This window comes from Artemia franciscana, chromosome 5 (genome assembly GCF_032884065.1).
Source record: "Artemia franciscana chromosome 5, ASM3288406v1, whole genome shotgun sequence".
NCBI lineage: Eukaryota > Metazoa > Arthropoda > Branchiopoda > Anostraca > Artemiidae > Artemia > Artemia franciscana.
The window spans coordinates 41493862-41515601 of NC_088867.1; the positions used below are offsets into that span (position 1 = coordinate 41493862).

General features: G+C 35.0%; 2 protein-coding genes across 2 annotated transcripts in view; both read right to left on the reverse strand.

The window, feature by feature from the left end:
* LOC136027424 (ralBP1-associated Eps domain-containing protein 2-like) overlaps window positions 1-21740 on the reverse strand; it is a 205828-nt gene that overhangs the window by 87306 nt on the left and 96782 nt on the right. The window lies entirely within an intron of this gene.
* Window positions 1-21740, reverse strand: part of LOC136027422 (uncharacterized) — a 69639-nt gene that overhangs the window by 12920 nt on the left and 34979 nt on the right. Inside the window, exons 4-7 of the mRNA XM_065704679.1 lie at window positions 21367-21542; window positions 9888-10109; window positions 6505-6856; window positions 4138-4414 (exon numbers count right to left, since the gene is read on the reverse strand). Coding sequence (XP_065560751.1) covers window positions 4138-4414; window positions 6505-6856; window positions 9888-10109; window positions 21367-21542 — 1027 coding nt within the window. The remainder of the gene's footprint in view (window positions 1-4137; window positions 4415-6504; window positions 6857-9887; window positions 10110-21366; window positions 21543-21740) is intronic.

The following is a 21740-nucleotide window of genomic DNA, read 5'->3' on the forward strand; positions in this document are numbered from 1 at the left end:
CGCCGGGGGGCAATTATCATTTGGCGCAACCTTCGCCCAAAATTCGCTTTTCGCATCAGCAATAACACCGCATTCAAAAAAGTCTATTGCGTGTTGAATAATAGTAGCTTCTTCAATACCTTCTTCCCAGTTGTTTTGCAAAAAGTTGTTATTGTTAAATAACAACTGTTTATGCAAAAGTTGTTATACCTTCTTCCAGTTGTTATGTATATCAAGCAATGACAAGCACAAAAAACCATGAACCGTCGATATTCCACGTACTTAAAAAAATAGAAAAAAGGTGTAAAATCTAAATGCTAAAAGAGCCAAAATGGAATCAATGTGTTCCGATTCCATAAATTTAATAGATATTTGAACATTGATATAGAAGGCAAAGCAAAAAAGAACAAAAAACACAATCACAGTTCCAAGTATTTCGACAAAAAATTGTCAATTTTCAGAAAGGTAAGGCAAAGACATATTTTAATTTTAGTTTTGTGTTTTTAGTAAGTTGATAAGGAAGGTTTAAGTGAAAGGTTTGAATTATCAGGTTGGAATAGGTTTCTATTCTGGCTAAAGGCAGTCACTCAAAGTCTGTTCTTTTCTAAAACGAAGTGATAGACATAATTACGCCCAATTCTTATTCTATTAAAGTGATTATAAGGCAGAAACAATTTTTGTTTCGGCTTCCGCACCTCTGTGGTCCTATTACTGTCTTAAGACTCTCTCAGAACTACATTCTTCTGCCTATCTTTATGGTACGCACTGCGAACTTCAAATAGGCACTTCGTGTATGACATTTTAGTCACAGTTTAGTTTACTTTTTCTTTCATATTAAAATTTTCAAGCTGGGATAAATGGGACAGGTCAAAAAGATCTATTTACCGAACACAGTCTTGAATATGTTGTTTATTGAAACCTAGGAGATGTTATAAGATGTTGCGTCAAATTCCTTACAGATCGTTTGTTTATTTCCGTTAGATTTTAAATTTGTCTTTCCATCGAAAAATACACTTTCCCAATATTTAACTTATATTCATGGTCAATATAAACGTTTCGAAATTGCTGTCTTCTTCCCGTGAAATTTGATATTTTTCTACATACGTGATGCATACCCGAAGACCTTGACATTGAAATCATCATTTGAACACCTTATGAGCAGAAAAAAAAAAATCACCAACTTTCCAAGGCGAGAAAATAATTATTTGGCTCTTTTTTGTTGGACAGGAGAATTTAATTTATTGTTAGCCTGTTTCTAGACAGTTTGCGTTTTGCTGGATAGGACCATCAAACGGGCGAAAGAAGTCAAATCAGGCTGTAGAAGGAGGAAAAATAAATCAAAATCGTAGGGAATGTAATAGGAAAGTACAAAAGTTTGTTATCAAGGCAAACAAATGCTAAATAAGCAACAAGTTTGGTCTTGCCATAAACATTAGGGTCTGGGTTCAAGTCTTTTATTTTATATTTTAACATCCTTCAAATGTATGAATGATATTTAAATTAACTGCTGTATAGACCTATTTTTTAGCTTAATTCCAACTTGCTGGAAGAAAAAAATCTATTCTATAGAGTAGATATTGAATCTTTCATTGGCATTATCCATTTTATAAACGAAATAAGAACTAATTGAGCTTGTTCAATATTATTTCATTAGATGCTAAGAAACAAATTTTGAATCGTGTTCTAATAAGATTACGAATCTTTTCTTATTTTTATGATCGGATCTTTCTCCCAATTTCTCCTGCTTTTTGTTTGAGCCTCTAGTTTATCACTATAATCCGTTTGGTACAGTAAAATAATAATAATAATAAACAACAACAACAAAAAAAACGGGTAGTCAGCAATTTGAAATCCACACATATTCCCTAACCAAGAGCATACTACCAGGGTGGAAGGTAGGCATCGAGAAGTCACCCACTTTACTCCATCTAGTCTACATATTGGAACGTACACGTGACAGAATTTCACCACGCGTGGTATATTCACTATAACCTTTGGTACAGCTCTGCACGATAAGAAGTCACCATTCGGTGTACATAATTCATGAATGTTGGTAACCCCTCAGGTTCTGAAATTTTTAGCAACGATGAAAGTTTTCTCCTTTTCAAAGCTTATAAATTTGATGCAATTACAAATTCACTCTAAAAAACAATTCATTTACACCAAATATCGTGGAGTACTATTAATCTTGGTGTAGTGACTTAGTGTAGTGACGTCCAGACATAGCATTTGGAAACATCATGAAAAACGCCAGACATTTACACTGTTATAACAACGTACATGCACGAATAACAAGCTATTTTTTCTCAAAAAAGGCAGCACTTCTGGACAATTATTTTGAATTTGTCAAGCATGAACTCTCAAGGACAAAAATTAGCAAACCTCTTAAAACTTTAAAGTTCCCTTATTGCTAAAGAAATCAAAGTTTATTCTTTGCTCCTTTCTAAGTGAAGACGTTAGAAACTTGGCCTACGGCAAAAAAGTCAACTTTTGAGCTAACACAGACAGATTTTTTTTCGACGTCGATATCTCTTGATGAGCTGATCAAAGTATATGTCATCTATTTTTTGGTAGGAAAATTCTTTCATGAGAAATATCAGTTTGAAAGTTTAAAGGGGCTGACAACTTCAGTAGTAAGATATACACTGAAACCAAAAATAGGCCGATACCAATTGTGAGACATACAGGGAAATTTTAAGCAGCAGTCAGCTGCTAATCATCTTCGGCAATGAGGGATTCGTAACTTTTGCTAATTGGTGTACCTGTTATTTGTTTCCAGTGTATTTGATGGTAAGACCAATGTGGTTCCAGTGGTAAGACATGCAGGGGAATTGTAAGTAGTAATCGGCTGTTAGGTTACAATCACCTTCAGCGATGAGGGGTTTGCAACTTTTGCGAGTTAGTGTACCTAGTATTTATTTTAAGATCCTTACAGATTAACAACTTCAGCGTTTAATCGAAGCGAGGAAACAAAACCAAAGTGTTGCTCTTGCAACACTTTACTCGGTGAAGCCGAACAAAGGTTGCCGGAACACCTATCGTTGTCAATGCAACGTAGATCTATTTTTTTAAAGAAGTAATTAAGGAGCAATGCAACTAAATATTTCAAGGCACATCACTTACTCTGACAGTATCTTGTTTTCCAATTAATTTCAAATAAATATAACGCTCCTGAGCTCGAGTAGAATGATATAAAATAAAATAATTTTTAAGTATCGACAAAACGGATAACGTTTACCTTAACAGTTTTTGACATACTTGTTTGTATTGACGTTTGAAGTTTTATGTTTCTAATGGGCTAGCATCATCAATAGAGTTCTTACTGTTGATCGTAAGATGGTTATACATTTATCACCAACGTCTTACGCTTGATTTTATTGATATTATACTATCTCTGCCATCTTTGATACAGGTGAAAAGACTCAAAAGATTAAAGTTTGGTTCATAATAAGAATGTCAATATTTCAAACAATAAGCACGAATTATCTTTGTTTACAATGTGTCTTGAGGCACTGGTTGGGACCTAAGCCTCTTTCGTTAGTTCTATCCAAAATTTCTTGGTTCTGTAAAACTATAAATGTTGAAACATATAAATGCACTTTTAATAGACTCTAGATTTTTATTAGAGTACCAAATCCCCCATCTTTATTGCAAATAAACTTGATGTGCCAGAAATAATACTAAAAAACCATTATTCCGTGAAAAATTTTGTTCAAAATTATTCCTTGTCAAGGTGTTTGGACTTCTGAATGATAGATTTGGTCTTAATTTTGGTTTGGATTTCGCTCTGGATTGGTTTGGATTGGACTCTGAAACGGCTCTGCTCTTTTTCTTTGCTTTTTCTTCTTCTTCTTGTTTTTTTTTACCTTTCAGTGCTTGTTTTCTTAATTTGTCATACTTTAGTCTGATGACATTGGTGCTACATTGTATTTCTATTCAGTTTCACATTCATTAAGATTCAAACAGCTTAATTACGCAACAGAGCTTTCAGTTACACGTTACAGATCGAGCTCTGCTCTCTGTTAGCAGAAGTGAAATTTTGTTGTAACCATTTGTATGGATGTTATAAAATGTCGCAAAATAGTGGTGCACCTTAATAGTGGTGGTGTAATATTTAAGAGAGAGGAAAAAAACTGAAAAGAGGAGTCTTCCACATACCTTAGCATGCCTTGTGACGACCATCTAATATGTGGATCGTTATGCTTCTGAATGGCAGCCTCTACTTCCTTACCACGATACTTTCTAAATGCATCAATGAATGAAAAAGGTAAGGAAATATTCAGTGGAGTGCATTTGAATGGGCTCGCACTTCGTTTTCTTGCTTCAAATGCAATTAAAAGATCAACATAAGAAGCTGGTCGTCGCATCTTAAAATGACCTAAAAAATCTTCACCAAATATCCTTCCAAGGAGCTTCTCAAAAGAGGTGTCAACTCCTAAAAAGAAAAAAAAGGCAGATCAGACTGGAAAAAGAACAAAATCTTCAAATATTCACACTGCAGAGTCTCTTTTGAAAGCACAGACAAAAACTTAGCGTTTCCAAGACCCTTATTATTTCAACAGTAAGATTAATGGCAGCATCAAAGACTTGATGACTTAGTATGAACTTAGTATGATAATAAATAAAAAAAACTAATGTTTTTAGCTGAAAGTAAGGAGCGACATTAAAACTTAAAACGAACAGAAATTACTCCGTATATGAAATGGGTTGTCCTCTCCGCAATCCCTCGCTCTTTACGCTAAAGCTTTTAATTGTTTTAAAAAATAGAATTGTGGCAAAGTCAAACTTTAGCGAAAAAAGAGCGAGGGGTTGCGGAGGGGACAACCCCCGTTTACGTTAAGCTGTTTACGTTTTAAACAAGCCGTATACGTTAAGTTTCATTGAAGTTTCAGGTGTTTAGAGTTAGATGATTGACAGCTACACTATTAGACTGTATCTGTTCAAGAAAATAATTTTGAAGAGAGATCGTTGTTGTGCAGGATAGTGATCATCAAAGCACCTTGAGTGTATCCTGAGCAGAAATTGTAATAGACATGCATTGACCTTCTGACGGCTTGTTCACTCAAGCTCTGTCACCATTCCTTTTGTAGCTATTCAAATGCTTTTTATGAAAAATGTAATATATTCAACCTTATTGTTTTTATCAAATTGTGTAACCAGCTTATTGCCCTGTTCATTCAATTTTTTGTAACAGCTTTTTGGTAAAACATAATTGCGACAGCCAATAAATTCAGACTTTGCTAAACTGTTAATTAAATCTAGTTGTTAACAAAACTGAGGCAAGTATGGTCCAAAAAATTGGCTGAAATTTGACCTTGGCACTAGAAAGGAATCAGACTTTAAAATGAACAAAAACAAATACTTTGAAAGCCTTGTCTGATCTTGTTAATAAAAATGAGCATGACCCCCCTCCCACCCCGATGCGAAGGATCTTAGTGGAAAAATTCGCTTATTGGCAGTGAAAATATAGCATATAAATAATGTTTTTACATTTCATGCTCCTCTATTTTGGATTAAATTCCCTGATACCCCTCATAAGATTTCGAATATATACTAATGTGTCTTATTGATGAAAAAAATGTTACTTTCGCTGCTCAGAAGCTGCATTTTCACTACAAGGGTGTATTTTCTTTAATTCTTCAGTTATGCTTTTACAAAACATAATCAATGATTCAAAAGGACTACATATATACTTAGGAAAGCATCACAGAAGCAAAAGTCGAGAGATTTTCCACTCTGGCTGATAAATATTCTTCGTCAATATATCAAAATAAGGAAGCAACGCCAAGTAAGGGTCTGTAATCTTCATGATTTTTCTGTCGTATCTAAGCCCAAGAAAAAAAACTAATGCACAAAATGTCCAAAACGTAACTTTGGTATCCTAATCATCTGTAAGATTTTGAAAATGGAAGGTATACACCTTAGTTTTTGGGCAAAAACATATAAAGAAATAGCGACTGGCAACTTGAAAAGGAAACATGCCAATAAAATTCTAGACACATAGGTTTCCAGACATAGGTTCTTTGTTAAAACGGTGTTTCTTTTGTCTCGGCTCGATTTTCGTCAAAGAGTGATCGGAATATCGTAATTTGAAACGAATTTCAAAATCTGGATACCGATGAAAGGAAACATGATAATCTGATTAATGGAAAAATATTGCATATCATGAAATAAGAATATCATTGTTTTAATGCTTTCGTTTATTTTTCTAATTATTCCTAAATATATAGATGTTTTATATGGGACCACCAGGGAGGGTAATGCAGCCTGCATTGTCAAAAAAGTGACGGTAATATTTGGAAATAAGGAATCAACGGGTGTTACTTTTATTTTATTACTATATTAATATTAAAAAAAAAATTATTTTATTTTTATTTTATTCGTATATTTTCCTTACAATATGCCAACCCGTAACTGATACTAGATGGATCTCTGAAATTTTGGAAGAAATGGCTAGTTTGAAAAGAGTGTAATGTCAGAGATTTAAGATTATTCGAAATCAGTATTTCATATTTTTTATCGTACCTACGGCACCATTTGGTCCCCCAGTTGCTCTATGAAGTTCTTTCAATAAACCACTTTCTGAAGCCAATTGATGAACTGTAATATCTACAGTTCCACCACCACAATCCACCACCATGTATCTTACTCCCACTTCATTCTCCTTGGCAGGCAGTGAGCAGAGCGATATAACATCAGATTCTTTCTTAGCTTGCCAGGGCTTGAGTGCTTTACCGTTCTGAGGGGTTAAATGAAAAATCAAAGGTTTGTCGGGTACAAGTTCATTAAGCTTGAGCTGACGGCAGTAAATGGAAGCGGCTTCTGGTTCTAATGCAATCAAGATACGGTCTGGGTGGTTTGGTGAAGACAAACCGGCCTATAAAATAATTAAAATTAAGAAATTTCAAAAGAATCATTAGAAACAGGCAAAATTTTTGCATTCATTCAACACATAATAATAAACAAATCATACTCAATATTTGACAAGATTTTAGAGATGTTTTTAGCAGAAAAAATGGCTATTCCTTACCTTTTTATGAAACTGGCCAAAATCCACCGTAAAATAATCTGAAAGTCACTTGCCCTGCTGTTACTCTACCCGTTATTTTTATGATGCTTTATCCTGTTTCGATTGCTGAACTACCGCAGTTGGAGTAAATCCCCATGGTACCCCTATAGTTTAAACCCCCCAAACTTCTTATAATTAAATACTATAGTAGCATAGAATTAAATCTTGTTTCATTGAATTTAGGAAAAATTGGTGTAAGGGCAAAGAGACAGAGATCAGCACGGCCGGTGTGTATTGTCATGTCTGATAACACATAATGAATTAAATTGCCGTGGTACCCGTGTAGTGTACTCCCTTTCCAGAATTAAATAATATAGTAACGAAATTTTTACTTCATTACATTCATAAGAATTTAACTGAAGGACCATTATACAGAAATCAGCACTGCCGGTATACACTGTCAATTCTGATACCATATCCTTAATGAGATTACCGTGGTACCAGTATAGTCTATCCCCCTTCTCAAAATTGAAGAGCACAATAGCAAAATTTATTACTTCATTACACTAGAAATCACGGGTATCAGCTCTAAAATGTATTGCTGTACCCTTCCTCGTCCTTTTTTATTTATAAGATTTTCAACAATCGCTTCCAGTTTACTTTAAAAAAGTGAAAAAAAGGCCTTGACAGTTTTACTAGGAGCAGTAATTGATTTCCAATGATTTGAATCTCTCCTTGCGGAGGGATTGTAAGGAAGAAGCATTATGAAGTATCGGTTATGTTTCGATTGATCGATTATGAGGTTATGAAGGTTACTTTTCATTAACAATCCTGTAATCAGATGATTATATGGACTCCCATATCGTTACCACACAAAAGAACATTGTTTCAGTTAAGTACACTGTGCTTCATTCAGAACATTTTTTAATCGTCGAGTCCAAATTTGACAAATTCGTAATATTCTCGAACTCGTAGAAATTTAACAAAATTGTAAGCTTTCTATGGCTTACAATTTGGACTCAACATACTTTTTTTGATAAAATTTGGAAGTTTTGAAGTTTGAAGTTTTTTCATACCTGGAGGTTAAACAGCGGATGATGGCCAAGATAGGAACGGGTTCAGAAAAAGTAAGTGGCAGACGAAAAGGGTAATAGGGGACAGGAAACAGCCCTGGAGAACACCTGCTGACGTCTGCAACTCTTCTGTCAATCCCCAAGGGGGCTGAAGCTGACTACTGAAATTCTAATACATATCGTTGAAAATGGTTACCATGTTTTTTTTGACCCCATGATGCAAAATGTATGTGCCAAAACCCGTTGTACCTATGTTAGGTCATGAATAAGTCCATGGTGTTGCCTACTCTTATCTGGGATTCATGCCAGAAACAACTTTATTCTACAGTAGTAAAGGAATGTCCGGCCAAAATTAGTTTTTTCATAGTACAAAATAAACGGGGTATCTTATATTTGTCTATTTGCTGCTTTTCTATACCACTGTCTTAAGTACAAAGTTGTAAAATTCATTTTTCGTTTTATTTCACCGCTTGCATTCTTTGGAAAACTGGACTGAACACTATTAAAGAATCCATAATGTGTGAATATTCCTTGAAAGCGATAAAGTCGAGAGTCATTACACTCACGTTACCAAAAAAGAAAATTATATATACTCCTAATACGGACTCCCAATAAAGTATCGTTAATAAATTATAGAAGATTAAAATAAGCAAAATATAGGAAATTTTGTTTTTATAAAATTATACAAATATAAAATATAAACTTTGTGAGGTTGGATTCTTGGCTAACAGCCAATAAGGCAAAGTTACTAAATCTTAGAGGTAAAAAATAAGCAAAATCATTGGAAACTTTGTTTCTATAAAATTGTATAGATAGAAAATGAAAACTTTGTGTGATTGACTTCTTGGTTAATGACCAATAATCCAACGTTACTAAATTATAGAGGTATAAAATAAGCAAAATTATAGGAAATTTTGTTTTTGTAAAATTGCACATATATAAAATAAAAACTATGTTAGGTTGGCTTATTGGCTAACGGCCAATAATGCAACGTTAACATATTATAGGTGTGTAAAATAAGCAAAATTATAGGAAATTTTGTTTCTATAAAATTGCAAAAATATTAAATAAAACTTTGCGAGGCTGGCTTCGTGGCTAACGGGCAATAATGCAATGTTACTGAACCATAGAGGTAAAAAATAAGCAAAATTGACAGCAAAATTGACAGCAAAATAAACAGCCAATAATGTAACGTTAATAAATCATAGCGGTATAAAATGAGGAAAATTATAGGAGCTTTGTTTCTACAATAATTGCACAGATATAAAATAAAAACTTTACAGCAGTAATTACTAATACAGCAGTAATTAATCACATGAGCTGTTTTTGGTGTACTGGAATAAAACATAAAGACAAACTGTTGACTTAGTGCCCCAAGAAGTGGTTACACTCCCTAAAGTGGAATCCCGTCAGATTAAGACGATCGATGCATCGATAATTGATAAGATGACGAAATATGTCAATATTTAAGCCATGATATTTCAGTGGATCCTTTATTTTTTAGCAATCAGTGAATCAAAGTTTGACATAACCTAACTGAAACTCAGCGTGCATTTTCATGACAAATTAAAATAGCGAATAAATTAGGTTTATGAATGTTTTTCTTTTTGCTATCATCATGAAAATCATTTGTTGAATTTCTGAATCCATCTTAATCATTTTCTGTTGTAAAAATATGCCTTTAAATTTGTATTGAAAAGATTGGACCTTTTAAGAAGTAATTGATATTGCTATTCCACAGGGTATCAACACAGGGAAAATATTCAATATCAATTATTGTCCCTGACTAGTAATCCCCTTCTATCCATATTAATTCATTCAACTACCTGGTACGCAGCTTCCCTCATAAATTGTTTTGCTTGTGGACGCCATATTGCTGGCACGGTAACAACCCAACGAATATCCTCATCAAGAAGCTTAGTCCCAGAGTGATCAGATATTTCCCTAACAGCATGATCACGGAAATATCTTAAGGCATGGGCAAATACAGTAAGTGCAGGCATTGTGTGACCATTGGTAGCTACAACGGTGGTTTCTCTCGTTAAGACCTGGGAATAATTACGATAGAGTAAATGTACATAATGTCAATATGAACAACTATATATTTCCATTTATCAATGTTTGATTCATAATACGTTTTTAATACAAAAATTTACTTTTTTCATATAATGTGAATGTTAACATTTTTTTAATAGCTATACATTAGCATATTTAGTAGTTATTATCTGAACATATAACACAAGTGGGATTAATATATAATATTGGTAATAATGAGACTTTTAGGATGATTTTAGAAACAAATTTATATTTTGAAAGCAAAATAAATGTTGAAAGCGAAATATGTTGAACGCAAAAAGGAATACATTCAGTGTATTAATAACGGTTTATGACAGAAATTGTAGAAAAAAGGCGTTGCCTTAGATTTTTGAAATTTGGTTCGAAATTACATTGCTTAGGAAATTAATAAATAATATACAAAATCACCAAGAAAAGACTAATTCAAAACTATAATTATAACTTTTATGGCGCAGAATATTCGATAGAGGAAAAAAAGAAATATTAACGGTTACTGACTGCTGCAATTTTCTTCGTATACTTTTATTTAAGGTACAACAATTGGCTTTTATCCTGGGTTAATTTATCAGAAAAAATATATATATGGCTTTTAATGATGGTAATTTTTAAGAAAGACTACCATTTTTCAACTGAAATTTTAAACTCTATCCTTTTATGAAACACATACGATGATTTGAGAAATTATCACATTTTTTTACAACGTAACCAAAACATAAGTTTAAAAGTTCTTTAATTTGCATTCTATTTTATGAATTCACTGGCTGTTGGGGTGGCGCTTCGTGCCACCCCAACACCTAGTTGGTGGGGGCGCTACGCGCCCCTCCCCAAGCCCCCCCCGCGCGCGTAAGTCGTTACGCGCCATATTAGTTACGCACCATTGTAGTTGTGTCCCTTTGTCCCACCTGTGAATATATATATATATATATATATATATATATATATATATATATATATATATATATATATATATATATATATATATATATATATATATATATATATATATATATATATATATATATATATATATATATATATATATATATATATATATATATATATATATATATATATATATATATGTTTTTAACTACGTAAAACTTACGAATATACAACATTCTTTGCTGTCCCATTGTCTGTGCATATAAATAGATTTTCAGGTTTACCGACTCTTGAACATGCAACATATAATGGTCCATGGGAAAACAATCCGTATTCAGATCTATACCTCATGATTCTAATGATTGCCCTTGAGTTTTGTTGATGGTGATTGCTAATCGACCATTCCCTGAGTCGCCATCGTCATTTATATATCCCCCTGTGCACCCCGGCGTCCCCTTTGTAGTTATGTCCCTGTGTCCCGGTCGTCATTTATATTCCCTGTGTCCCGGTCGTCATTTGTGTCCCGGTGTTCCAGTCTGTGATTTCTCTTTGAGTGTCCCGGGCGTCATTTATATTCCTTGTGTCCCGGTGTCCCGGTCGTCATTTATATCCCCCTGTGCCCCCCGGCGTCCCCATTGTAGTTGTGTCCCTGTGTCCCGGTCGTCATTTATATTCCCTGTGTCCCGGTCGTCATTTGTATCCCGGTTCTTTTTCTCTTATTTTTCAGTCTTTTCCTTTTTTTTAGTTTTTTCTTTTGTAGTTTTTAGTTTTTTTTTGTTTTTTACCTTTTTTTAGTTTTTTTTTTAGTTTTTTAGCTTTTTTCGTCATATGCGGACAAACATGACGTCACCTGATCCATCCACAGATCCACACACAGACAACTTATTTTTATATATATAGATAGATAGATTTAAAGGTGATGCAATGTCTGAAAGTGACGTCATTAGTACTTTACACACCAGATGACGTCAGCATATCTATGTGTATCATTGCAGGTCATGCAATGTCTGAAAGTGACGTCATTAATACTTCACACTAAATGACGTCAGCATATCTATATAAGAATATGTAGTTGAAGTTTATCATTTAGTTGATTACAAGCATTACACCCAAGATGTATCCCGAAGGATTTAGACATTTGTATGGGCGGAAAAAAGTCCAAAAGGGCCGTGTATGGAGAATGATCCAGCAACTCCAAAACTCTCATGTGAAACAGAAATGCTTCAATGAAAGTGACCAAAAATGGGGATCAGTTGAAAAATTGAAACACATTTTTGACAAAAAAGAAGCAGCAAATCCATCAGTTGATGCAGCAGCACCGGATCAAAAGTTTGAGGGTAGAAAAAATAGAACAGGAGCGCCTGCTCAGAACAAAATGAGAAACTCCACCCAAATGACCAAGAATTGCAGCACCGACAACGTAATTGAAGCACTACCAGGTGGCAAAATATTGCAGACATTTGAGAAGAACGCACGAGGAAAAACAAATCCTGAAACAAAGCTAATAAACCGAGAAAAAATGAACCGTTCCATCAAAGCAGAAAAAAAAATTGGCTGTTATAATACTTACGAGGAGGAAGCAACAATTGACGAAATATCTAAAACTCTGACCCGAAAGTTTGAGGAAATAGAAGGAAGAAAAAGAAATGCTGAAACAAACGTGCCAGATCCAGAAAAAACTGATTGCACAATCAACGTGAAACTTAAGATGATTCAGAAACTCCAAAACTTACGTATGAAACAGAAATGCTTCAATGAAAGTGACCAAAAATGGGCATCGGTTGAAAAATTGAAACACATTTTTGACAACAAAGAAGCAGCAAATCCATCAGTTGATGCAGCAGCACCGGATCAAAAGTTTGAGGGTAGAGAAAATGGAACAGGAGCACCTGTTCAAAACAAAATAAGAAACTCCACCCAAATGACCAAGAATTGCATCACCGGCAACGTAATTGAAGCACTACCAGGTGGCAAAATATTGCAGACATTTGAGAAGAACGCACGAGGAAAAACAAATCCTGAAACAAAGCTAATAAACCGAGAAAAAATGAACCGTTCCATCAAAGCAGAAAAAAAAATTGGCTGTTATAATACATACGAGGAGGAAGCAACAATTGACGAAATATCTGAAGGTAAATGCAGCAATGAAGAAAAAAATAAAGATAAAGACAGGAGTAAGATGTGCCAACAGAAATTAGAAACATTTGATATGCAAGATGATTGTTGTGAAATATACAAGATACAACAACAAATATGTCATTATCTATCAAAACATAATATTTCGAAACGAAATCAATTAGATATTGCTCAAATACTAGAAACTCTTTCCAGTGAGCTGGATGTAATTGATAGAGACAAAATTATCGCTATTGACAACATCCTTGAGACAATTCAGTTGCAGATATCCCGTTTGGCTGGCCTATATTTGTTGGAGAATGATCCAATCTGCTTAGAACGTTTGAAAATGCTATATCATTTAGACCAACAAATAAGACAAGAAAAATCAGAATTATCTGAGAAAAGTTCACTCAAAGATAGATTAAGGTCTCTAATGTCTAAAAAGCGTATTAGCAATTTCCAATTGTGGTCACCTTTTAGTGTTGCTAAAGCTCAGACAGACAAGGATCTTGATATACAAAATATGCAAGAAGTGTGGAGTTACCGTTGGAGTCGTGAAAGTTTGAAAGAAAGCACATTTGAAAAAATTTGGAATCTCGAAAAAACACTGGAAAATATTTCAAATAAACTAGACAAGATCGAGAGTATAAAAGAAAATGCAATTGAGACGTTGCTCAAATCGATAATGATAAGAGAATTGCGTCTGGCTGCCATATATGTGATTAATCGAGACAAAAATTACTTGCAAGAAATACACCGGCTATTAAACTTGGATAAGAAAATTTCCCAATTGAGGGAAAACACAAAATGCCAGAGAAAGTGGGATAACAGTGCTCTTGAGAAAGTGGTTACATCCTTGACAAATAGCTTGGCAATTTAGTTTTATTTTATCTGTGTTTATTTGTTTTATATAAAATTTATTTAGCAATAAAAATTTTCCAAGGCTTACCTTGTTAGTAGTCGAAGCTCCACCATGAAGACTCATTTTTACAGAATGAGATGTCATATGTCATTCTAGATTAGGTTTGTCTCTGAAGTGGTTAGATTTTATTTCCTGGCTATAAATGCCAAAATCTTATCAGTGCAAATAAATAGTTTCTTAGACCATGAGACCTCCCTGTATTCTGAAAAATACTTTCCCTCCCAGGGACTTACATGGTATTTTGTCAAAGGAGTCGGGGTTACAAATAACTTTTAAATTTGTATAAGAAAACTAGCTGTTGGGGTGGCGCTTCGCGCCCCCCAAGCCCCCCTCGCGCGCGTAAGTCGTTTCGCGCCATATTAGTTACGCACCATTGTAGTTGTGTCCCTGTGTCCCACCTGTGAATATAGACAGATTTATATATGTGTTTCAAACTACGTAAAAATTGCGAATATACAACATTCTTGGCTTTCCCATTGTCTGTGCATATACAAAGCCGTATGTACTAATAATGACGTCATATGCAAACGCTCTTTTTACAAACAAACAAAAATGCATACACACAACTCGTTTTTATATAGATAGATAGATACAATACAAATTAACTGCGTAAAACTTGCGAATATACAACATTCTTCGCTGTCCAATTGTCGCTGCATATAAATAGATTGTCAGGTTTACCGACCCTCGAACATGCAACGTACAATTGTCCATGGGAAAAACAATCAGTATTAAGATCTATACCACATTTTTCTAATGATTGACCTTGAGCTTTGTTAATGGTGATTGCAAATGCTAATCGAATTGGGAATTGCAATCTTTTAAATTGAAAAGGCAGATCCGTTGGAATCATGGGAATGCGAGGCGAGGAATAAGAAAAGCCTCACCCTCAAAAGGCCCTGTCAAGATTGTGACCTCTATTAGGTTTTCCATTGTTTTTTTTTACGGCAAGTCGCGTGCCATTGCAAAGCTTTGGTGGGTTGATATTTCTTAGAAGTATTATTGGTACGCCTATTTTTAGTTGTAGCACGTGTGGTGGAAACCCTGAAAGATCTATGGAATTTAAAAATTCAGATGGATAATTAACCGCTTCATTTGGTTCCAAAACTGTGTCGACTGACTTGTAAAGGACTGCCTGGTCTCGAATCTTGGTCAAAACAATATTGTTGATTTCGTGGACGTCTATATTTTTGGGTGCGAGAATCGCTCTTTCACTTAGCCATTTATTGTTTTTATAATTTTTTAGAATATTCGGAAATACTTTTTCAATCAATTCATTTTTGGACGTCACTAAATTACAGAAATCAGCAGGTAGTTGTATACGTCCTGAAATTGAGTCTACTGGGAGCTTTCCGTTTCCAATTGCCAGCAACTGATCTGAAAATGTTTGACCAGAGTCATCGTTTTGCAATCGGACACGCATATTTGTAGTTAATTTTAATATTTTTGCTTGTGCCCATAAATTAGAATTTTTCAGGCAAGCATTCATTTCGTCTGCAGGAGTTGATCTAGGTATTATAGGTAATGTTTGCCTGAAATCTTCCGCAAGCAATATTAATGTGCTGCCAAAGGGTTTCGACTTCCCTCTCAAATCTTTCAAGCATTGATCCAGAGCCTCGAGCGATTTTTTGTGTGCCATTGTGCACTCATCCCAAATAATAAGTTTGCATTGCTGCAATACTTTACCCATCCCAGATGATTTGGAAATATTGCACGTGGGAGTTTCTGTAGAATGCAAATTCAGAGGCAATTTCAAAGCGGTATGAGCAGTTCTTCCACCAGTCAGCAATGTTGCGGCTATTCCGGACGACACAATTGTCAACGCTATATCATTTTTTGATCGAATTGATGCCAGAATCAGTTTTATCACAAACGTTTTACCAGTACCTCCTGGCGCATCCAAAAAGAAAATTTCTCCAACGTTGTTATCGACACAATGCATTATCGTATCATAAATGTCTTTTTATTCCGACGTTAACTTGGAAATGTTATTTTGTACATACGACAATAGATCACTCGTACTGTAACTTTGTTCACGATCCAATTCTACACATGCCGAAACAGCAGCGATACGGTTAGGTGAAGGCATTCCCAAATCCTGAAGAGGTTTGTTTGCCATACGTACGCACAAATCTTCTATAATAACTAATGTGTAGTTATAAATTTCGGATGTAAAATCAAAAGTCATATCTGACGTCTCTAACTGTTTTCGATGGAGTATATCTTCGGACATTTTTGACTTATATTTTTCCGATAACTCTGTAGGAGCTGACGGAGAGCAAGTTGTTAAAATGATGCCAAACAATGCACGAATTTGACTTGGGGTTGACGTTTTGCACGCGTCATTGATGCAGTTATCCCAGTGTTGGTCATTCTCCAATAATTTCAGAGCTTGGCATGCACTACGGTAAGTGTCATGTATAGTACCGTTTACAGTTCTCAAATACTCAAAGGATGTCGGACAGGGTACATTCACCTAAAGCAGGCGTAGAAAGAAGCATTCATGTTGATTGGGGTGAACGGTGTAGAGTCTTTCTATCTTTTGATTGGACTGACTTACCCTGTTTTCGACGTTCAAATACTTTATTTTTAGTATTCCACGTGTAATACGAAGGCACTTCAGTATACAGCAGTTTTTTGGCAAAAGAATCATTTTTGAAAAGCGAAAAAAAAGCTGTTAATGTTGTATCCGTTGGATTCAGGGCTCTTTGTTGCACGTTGGTTTCCGTGAAATAAACACGTTGACCATTCTGTAAATGTACCGCTAAGTGAACAACAGCTACGTTCATGTATCGGAAATGAAAGAATTCGCCAAACAGTTTCATTACTGCTTATGTATCTTCCAGCCTGATATTGTACGATTTCGTCGAAATCTTTGATTTCGGGCTGCAAGCCAAAAACTGCCATGTCACTGCCTTTGTTGACGTATTTACATATGTATTTGATTGCCTTTACGGAGTTACAGTATTCAACGTTTATGTGTGCATTAAATGTTTTTGATAATAATGGGGAATATGGAAAAACCCACTGGTCTCGGCACGCTTTCTGTTCTTTCTTTCTCTATCAGCCTCAAGCCTGTTTCCTTGCTGTTCTTTTGATTCCTCGGCATGCTTTCTGTTCTTTCTTTCTCTATAAGCCTCAAGCCTGTTTCCTTGCTGTTCTTTTGATTCCTCGGCACGCTTTCTTTTCTGACTTTCTCTATCAGCAGCAAGTTTTTTGGCATAGACTCTTTGAGTCTTTGAGTCCATGGTAAGTTCATCAGTCATTGTAAATTTAAACATTAATAGATTTCTACGTGAACATATGTCTTAAATATCTTGAATGACGTCACCGTCAAAGCAAAAATGACGACAACTAATTTCGTGACGTCAGTCAACACAGAAACATGACGTCACCTGATCCACAGACAGACACACAGACAGACAACTTATTTATATATATATATATATATATATATATATATATATATATATATATATATATATATATATATATATATATATATATATATATATATATATATATATATATATATATATATATGGTGGGGCGCTTCGCCCCCCCCCCCCCAAGCCCCCCCGCGCGCGTAAGTCGTTACGCGCCATATTAGTTACGCGTCATTGTAGTTGTGTCCCTGTGTCCCACCTGTGAATAGAGATAGATATAAATATATGTTTTTAACTACGTAAAACATGCGAATATACAACATTCTTCGCTGTCCCATTGTCTGTGCATATAAATAGATTGTCAGGTTTACTGAAGCTTGAACATGCAACATATAATTGTCCATGGGAAAAACAATCCGTATTCAGATCTATACCTCATTATTCTAATGATGTGTCCCTGTGTCCCGGTCGTCATTTATATTCCCGGTGTCCCGGTCGTCATTTGTGTCCCGGTGTCCCAGTTTGTAATTTCTCTTTGAGTGTCCCGGTCGTCATTTATATTCCCTGTGTCCCGGTGTCCCGGTCGTCATTTGTGTCCGGGTGTCCCAGTCTGTAATTTCTCTTTGAGGTTCCCGGTCGTCACTTATATTCCCTCTGTCTCGGTCGTCATTTGTGTCCCGGTCTGTAATTTCTCCTTGATTGTTTTTTCTTTTTAGTTTTTTTTTAGTTTTTTACCTTTTTTCTTTTTTCAGTTTTCTTTTTCTTTTTTATTTTTCAGCGTCACTATGAAGTACATATCGACGAACCTTTGTTTTTTTAACTTAAATCTGGTAGGCATTGATGACCTTATCCAAGTCAAAATCCCAAACCCAATCATCATCGCTATCATTTTCAGTTCTGATATGTTTTGACTCTCGCTGTCCATGTGGATTTTCATCTAACTGCGCGGTTTTGCGTTCTTTAGCCGCAAGCCTGTTTTCTTGCTGTTCTTGTGATTCCTCGGAACGCTTTCTTTTCTTACTTTCTCTATCAGCAGCAAGTTTTTTGGCATAAACTCTTTGAGCAGCTTCCTCGGCTGTTGCCATTGTAGGTTCTTCAGTCACTTTACAATTAAACATTTTTCCGTGAACAAATGTCTTAAATACCGTTAATGACGTCACCGTCAAAGCAAAAATGACGACAAATAATTTCATGACGTCAGTCAACACAGAAACATGACGTCACCTGATCCACAGACAGACACACAGACAGACAACTTATTTTTATATATATAGATATATATATATATATATATCTATATATATATATATTTATATATATATTTTTAACTACGTAAAACATGCGAATATACAACATTCTTCGCTGTCCCATTGTCTGTGCATATAAATAGATTGTCAGGTTTACTAACTCTTGAACATGCAACATATAATTGTCATGGGAAAAACAATCCGTATTCATATCTATACCTCATTATTCTAATGATGTGTCCCTGTGTCCCGGTCGTCATTTATATTCCCTGTGTCCCGGTCGTCATTTGTGTCCCGGTGTCCCAGTTTGTAATTTCTCTTTGAGTGCCCGGTCGTCATTTATATTCCCTGTGTCCCGGTGTCCCGGTCGTCATTTGTGTCCCGGTGTCCCGGTCTGTAATTTCTATTCGAACAATCCCTGTGTCCCGGTCGTCATTTATATTCCCTTTGTCCCGGTCGTGATTTGTGTCCGGGTGTCCCAGTCTGTAATTACTCTTTGAGGTTCCCGGTCGTCATTTATATTCCCTGTGTCTCGGTTGTCATTTGTGTCCCAGTATGTAATTTCATCAGTTGACAAACATGATGTCAGTCGACAAACAACTTCATGATGCATACAGCTCAATCCTTATAATGACGTCAGTCGACAAACATGACGTCAGTCGACACACAAACATGACGTCACTCGACACACACAAACAGACAACACACACTATCTATACATAAAAAATAAGTTGTCTGTCTGTGTGTGTGTGTGTGTTTGTGTGTGTGTGTGTGTGTGTGTGTGTGTGTGTGTTTGTGTGTGTGTGTGTGTGTGTGTGTGTGTGTGTGTGTGTGTGTGTGTATGTGTGTGTGTGTGTGTGTGTGTGTGTGTGTGTGTGTGTGTGTGTGTGTGTGTGTGTGTGTGTGTGTGTGTGTGTGTGTGTGTGTGTGTGTGTGTGTGTGTGTGTGTGTGTGTGTGTGTGTGTGTGTGTGTATGTGTGTGTGTGTGTGTGTGTGTGTGTCTGTCGAGTGACGTCATGTTCGTGTGTCGACTGACGTCATGTTTTAGACTGACGAAATTACAGACCGGGACATCGGGACACAAATGACGACCGGGACACCGGGACATAGGGAATATAAATGACGACCGAGACACTCAAAGAGAAAGCGACCGGGACACAAGGAATGTTCGATTAGCAATCACCATCAACAAAGCACCGGGACACAAATAACGACCGGGACTCAGGGAGTATAAATGACGACCAGGACATAAGTAAAACAAAAAACTAAAAAAATAAAAAAAGGTAAAAACTACAAAAAATAAAAAGAAAAAAAACTAAAAACTAATAAAAAAGCTAAAAAACTAAAAAATAAAAAAGAAAAAAAAGAAAAAAAGGAAAAAAACTGAAAAATAAAGGAGAAAACCAAAACAAAAAAAAATTAAATAAAAAAACTAAAAAGGTAAAAACTACAAAAAAACTAAAAAGAAGAAAGAAAAAAAAACTAAAAAACTAAAAAAAAGTAAAAACCAAAATAAAACTAAAAAAACTAAAAAAAAGTAAAAACCAAAAAAAAAACTATAAAGAAAAAAAGGGGAAAAACACAAAAATTATTTTACCGACTATAAATAAATATTTTGGAAATTTCAAAAAAGATTAAAAGACTTGGTTCATTAATGTGAAGAGATTGATTATACCTGTAGGTATATTTCAACAATTAGAGTTTCTCATTCGCAATTAAGGCAATCCAATTTATGGCGATAGATTTTAGTAAAATGCTATATTTGTATAAATAATACTTACATAACTTGGTAGTCCTTAAGTATGAAGGAGATAGTTCCAGGGCGCATAGAAAGGTACATAGAAAGCACTGTCTCCTTTGACTACCCCCAAGGAATGTAACTCAACAGCATACTTTTTTGGGACTGCGGAAAATCTTGGGGGACTGCGCTCGGGCAGACGCCTGTCCACACGTTGCAAAGTATCTTCTTTCGGGCTCTTTCATATATCGTACATTAGGCAGTTTAAAGCAAAAACCATATTATTTTTGTTGTTTTGAAAATAATGCGACAAGTAATAAATGCGACAAGTTGTTTTTATAAACACATATATTTGAAATATTATGGAAGAATTGTGCTTAAAATCCTAAGCATATGAGAGAGCTGAGTGTATAATCTATAGAAAATGGTTCTGGAATTTTAAATATATTTTTTTCGTTTTCCTTCGTCTTGCGTTAAATAAAATGATATTCTCAATGTTCAGTCACCATAATTAGAATACATTGCCTCAGCTGATTGAATTCCTGATGCATTTTGTACTTTCAATTATGTACAAATAAATTTACGTTTCTACAGAAATTATTTTTTACTCAAAAATTCTTACATGTATGTCGTAAGTGTTTATACGCTTACGACAGCTAAAATTCAATGAAGAGAACAAAATCTTATAGGCGACATCTTTCCTATTGAGGTAAGAAAGAACGCAAAAAGGTTTCAAAGAGGGGAGGGGGTTCCGTTGGAACATACCGTTGTCTCCAAAAAGAGTAGTGACATCAATTGGGGGAAAGATATATATATCTAAAATCAGTACTTCCGTAATAATAATAGCTAAACGGTATATAATAAAAATCTAGTCAAACTTTTTCTTTTTATAGAACAATAACCACGAGGAAAATAGGAAAGCAGAGAAAAAATTACTTTCTCATGATGTAGTGTCATCTTAAACTTGTCAAAGTAGAGCCATCTTTTTGCATCTCTGGGTTCCAAATCGTGATAGAAATCTCTGGCTGTATAACCAAAGGAGTGAAATTCTTCGTCTGGGGTAAGCAAAAGAACCGTTGGTGTTTTGTTATTAGATAATCCTGGATCTCCACCTAAAAGAAACTATCTTAATAGTACGTTTTCACTCAGAGATCATTTATTCAATAAAGAAAGAGTTCACTTTCACTTAGATATTATTTAATCAATAAAAAATTTTCAAACTTCATTCCCAAAAGAAGGCTCTATAGCCACCATATACCAGAAAGAGAGAGGGAAAGAAAACACTAAGAGAGAAAAGACATGTGAATGTC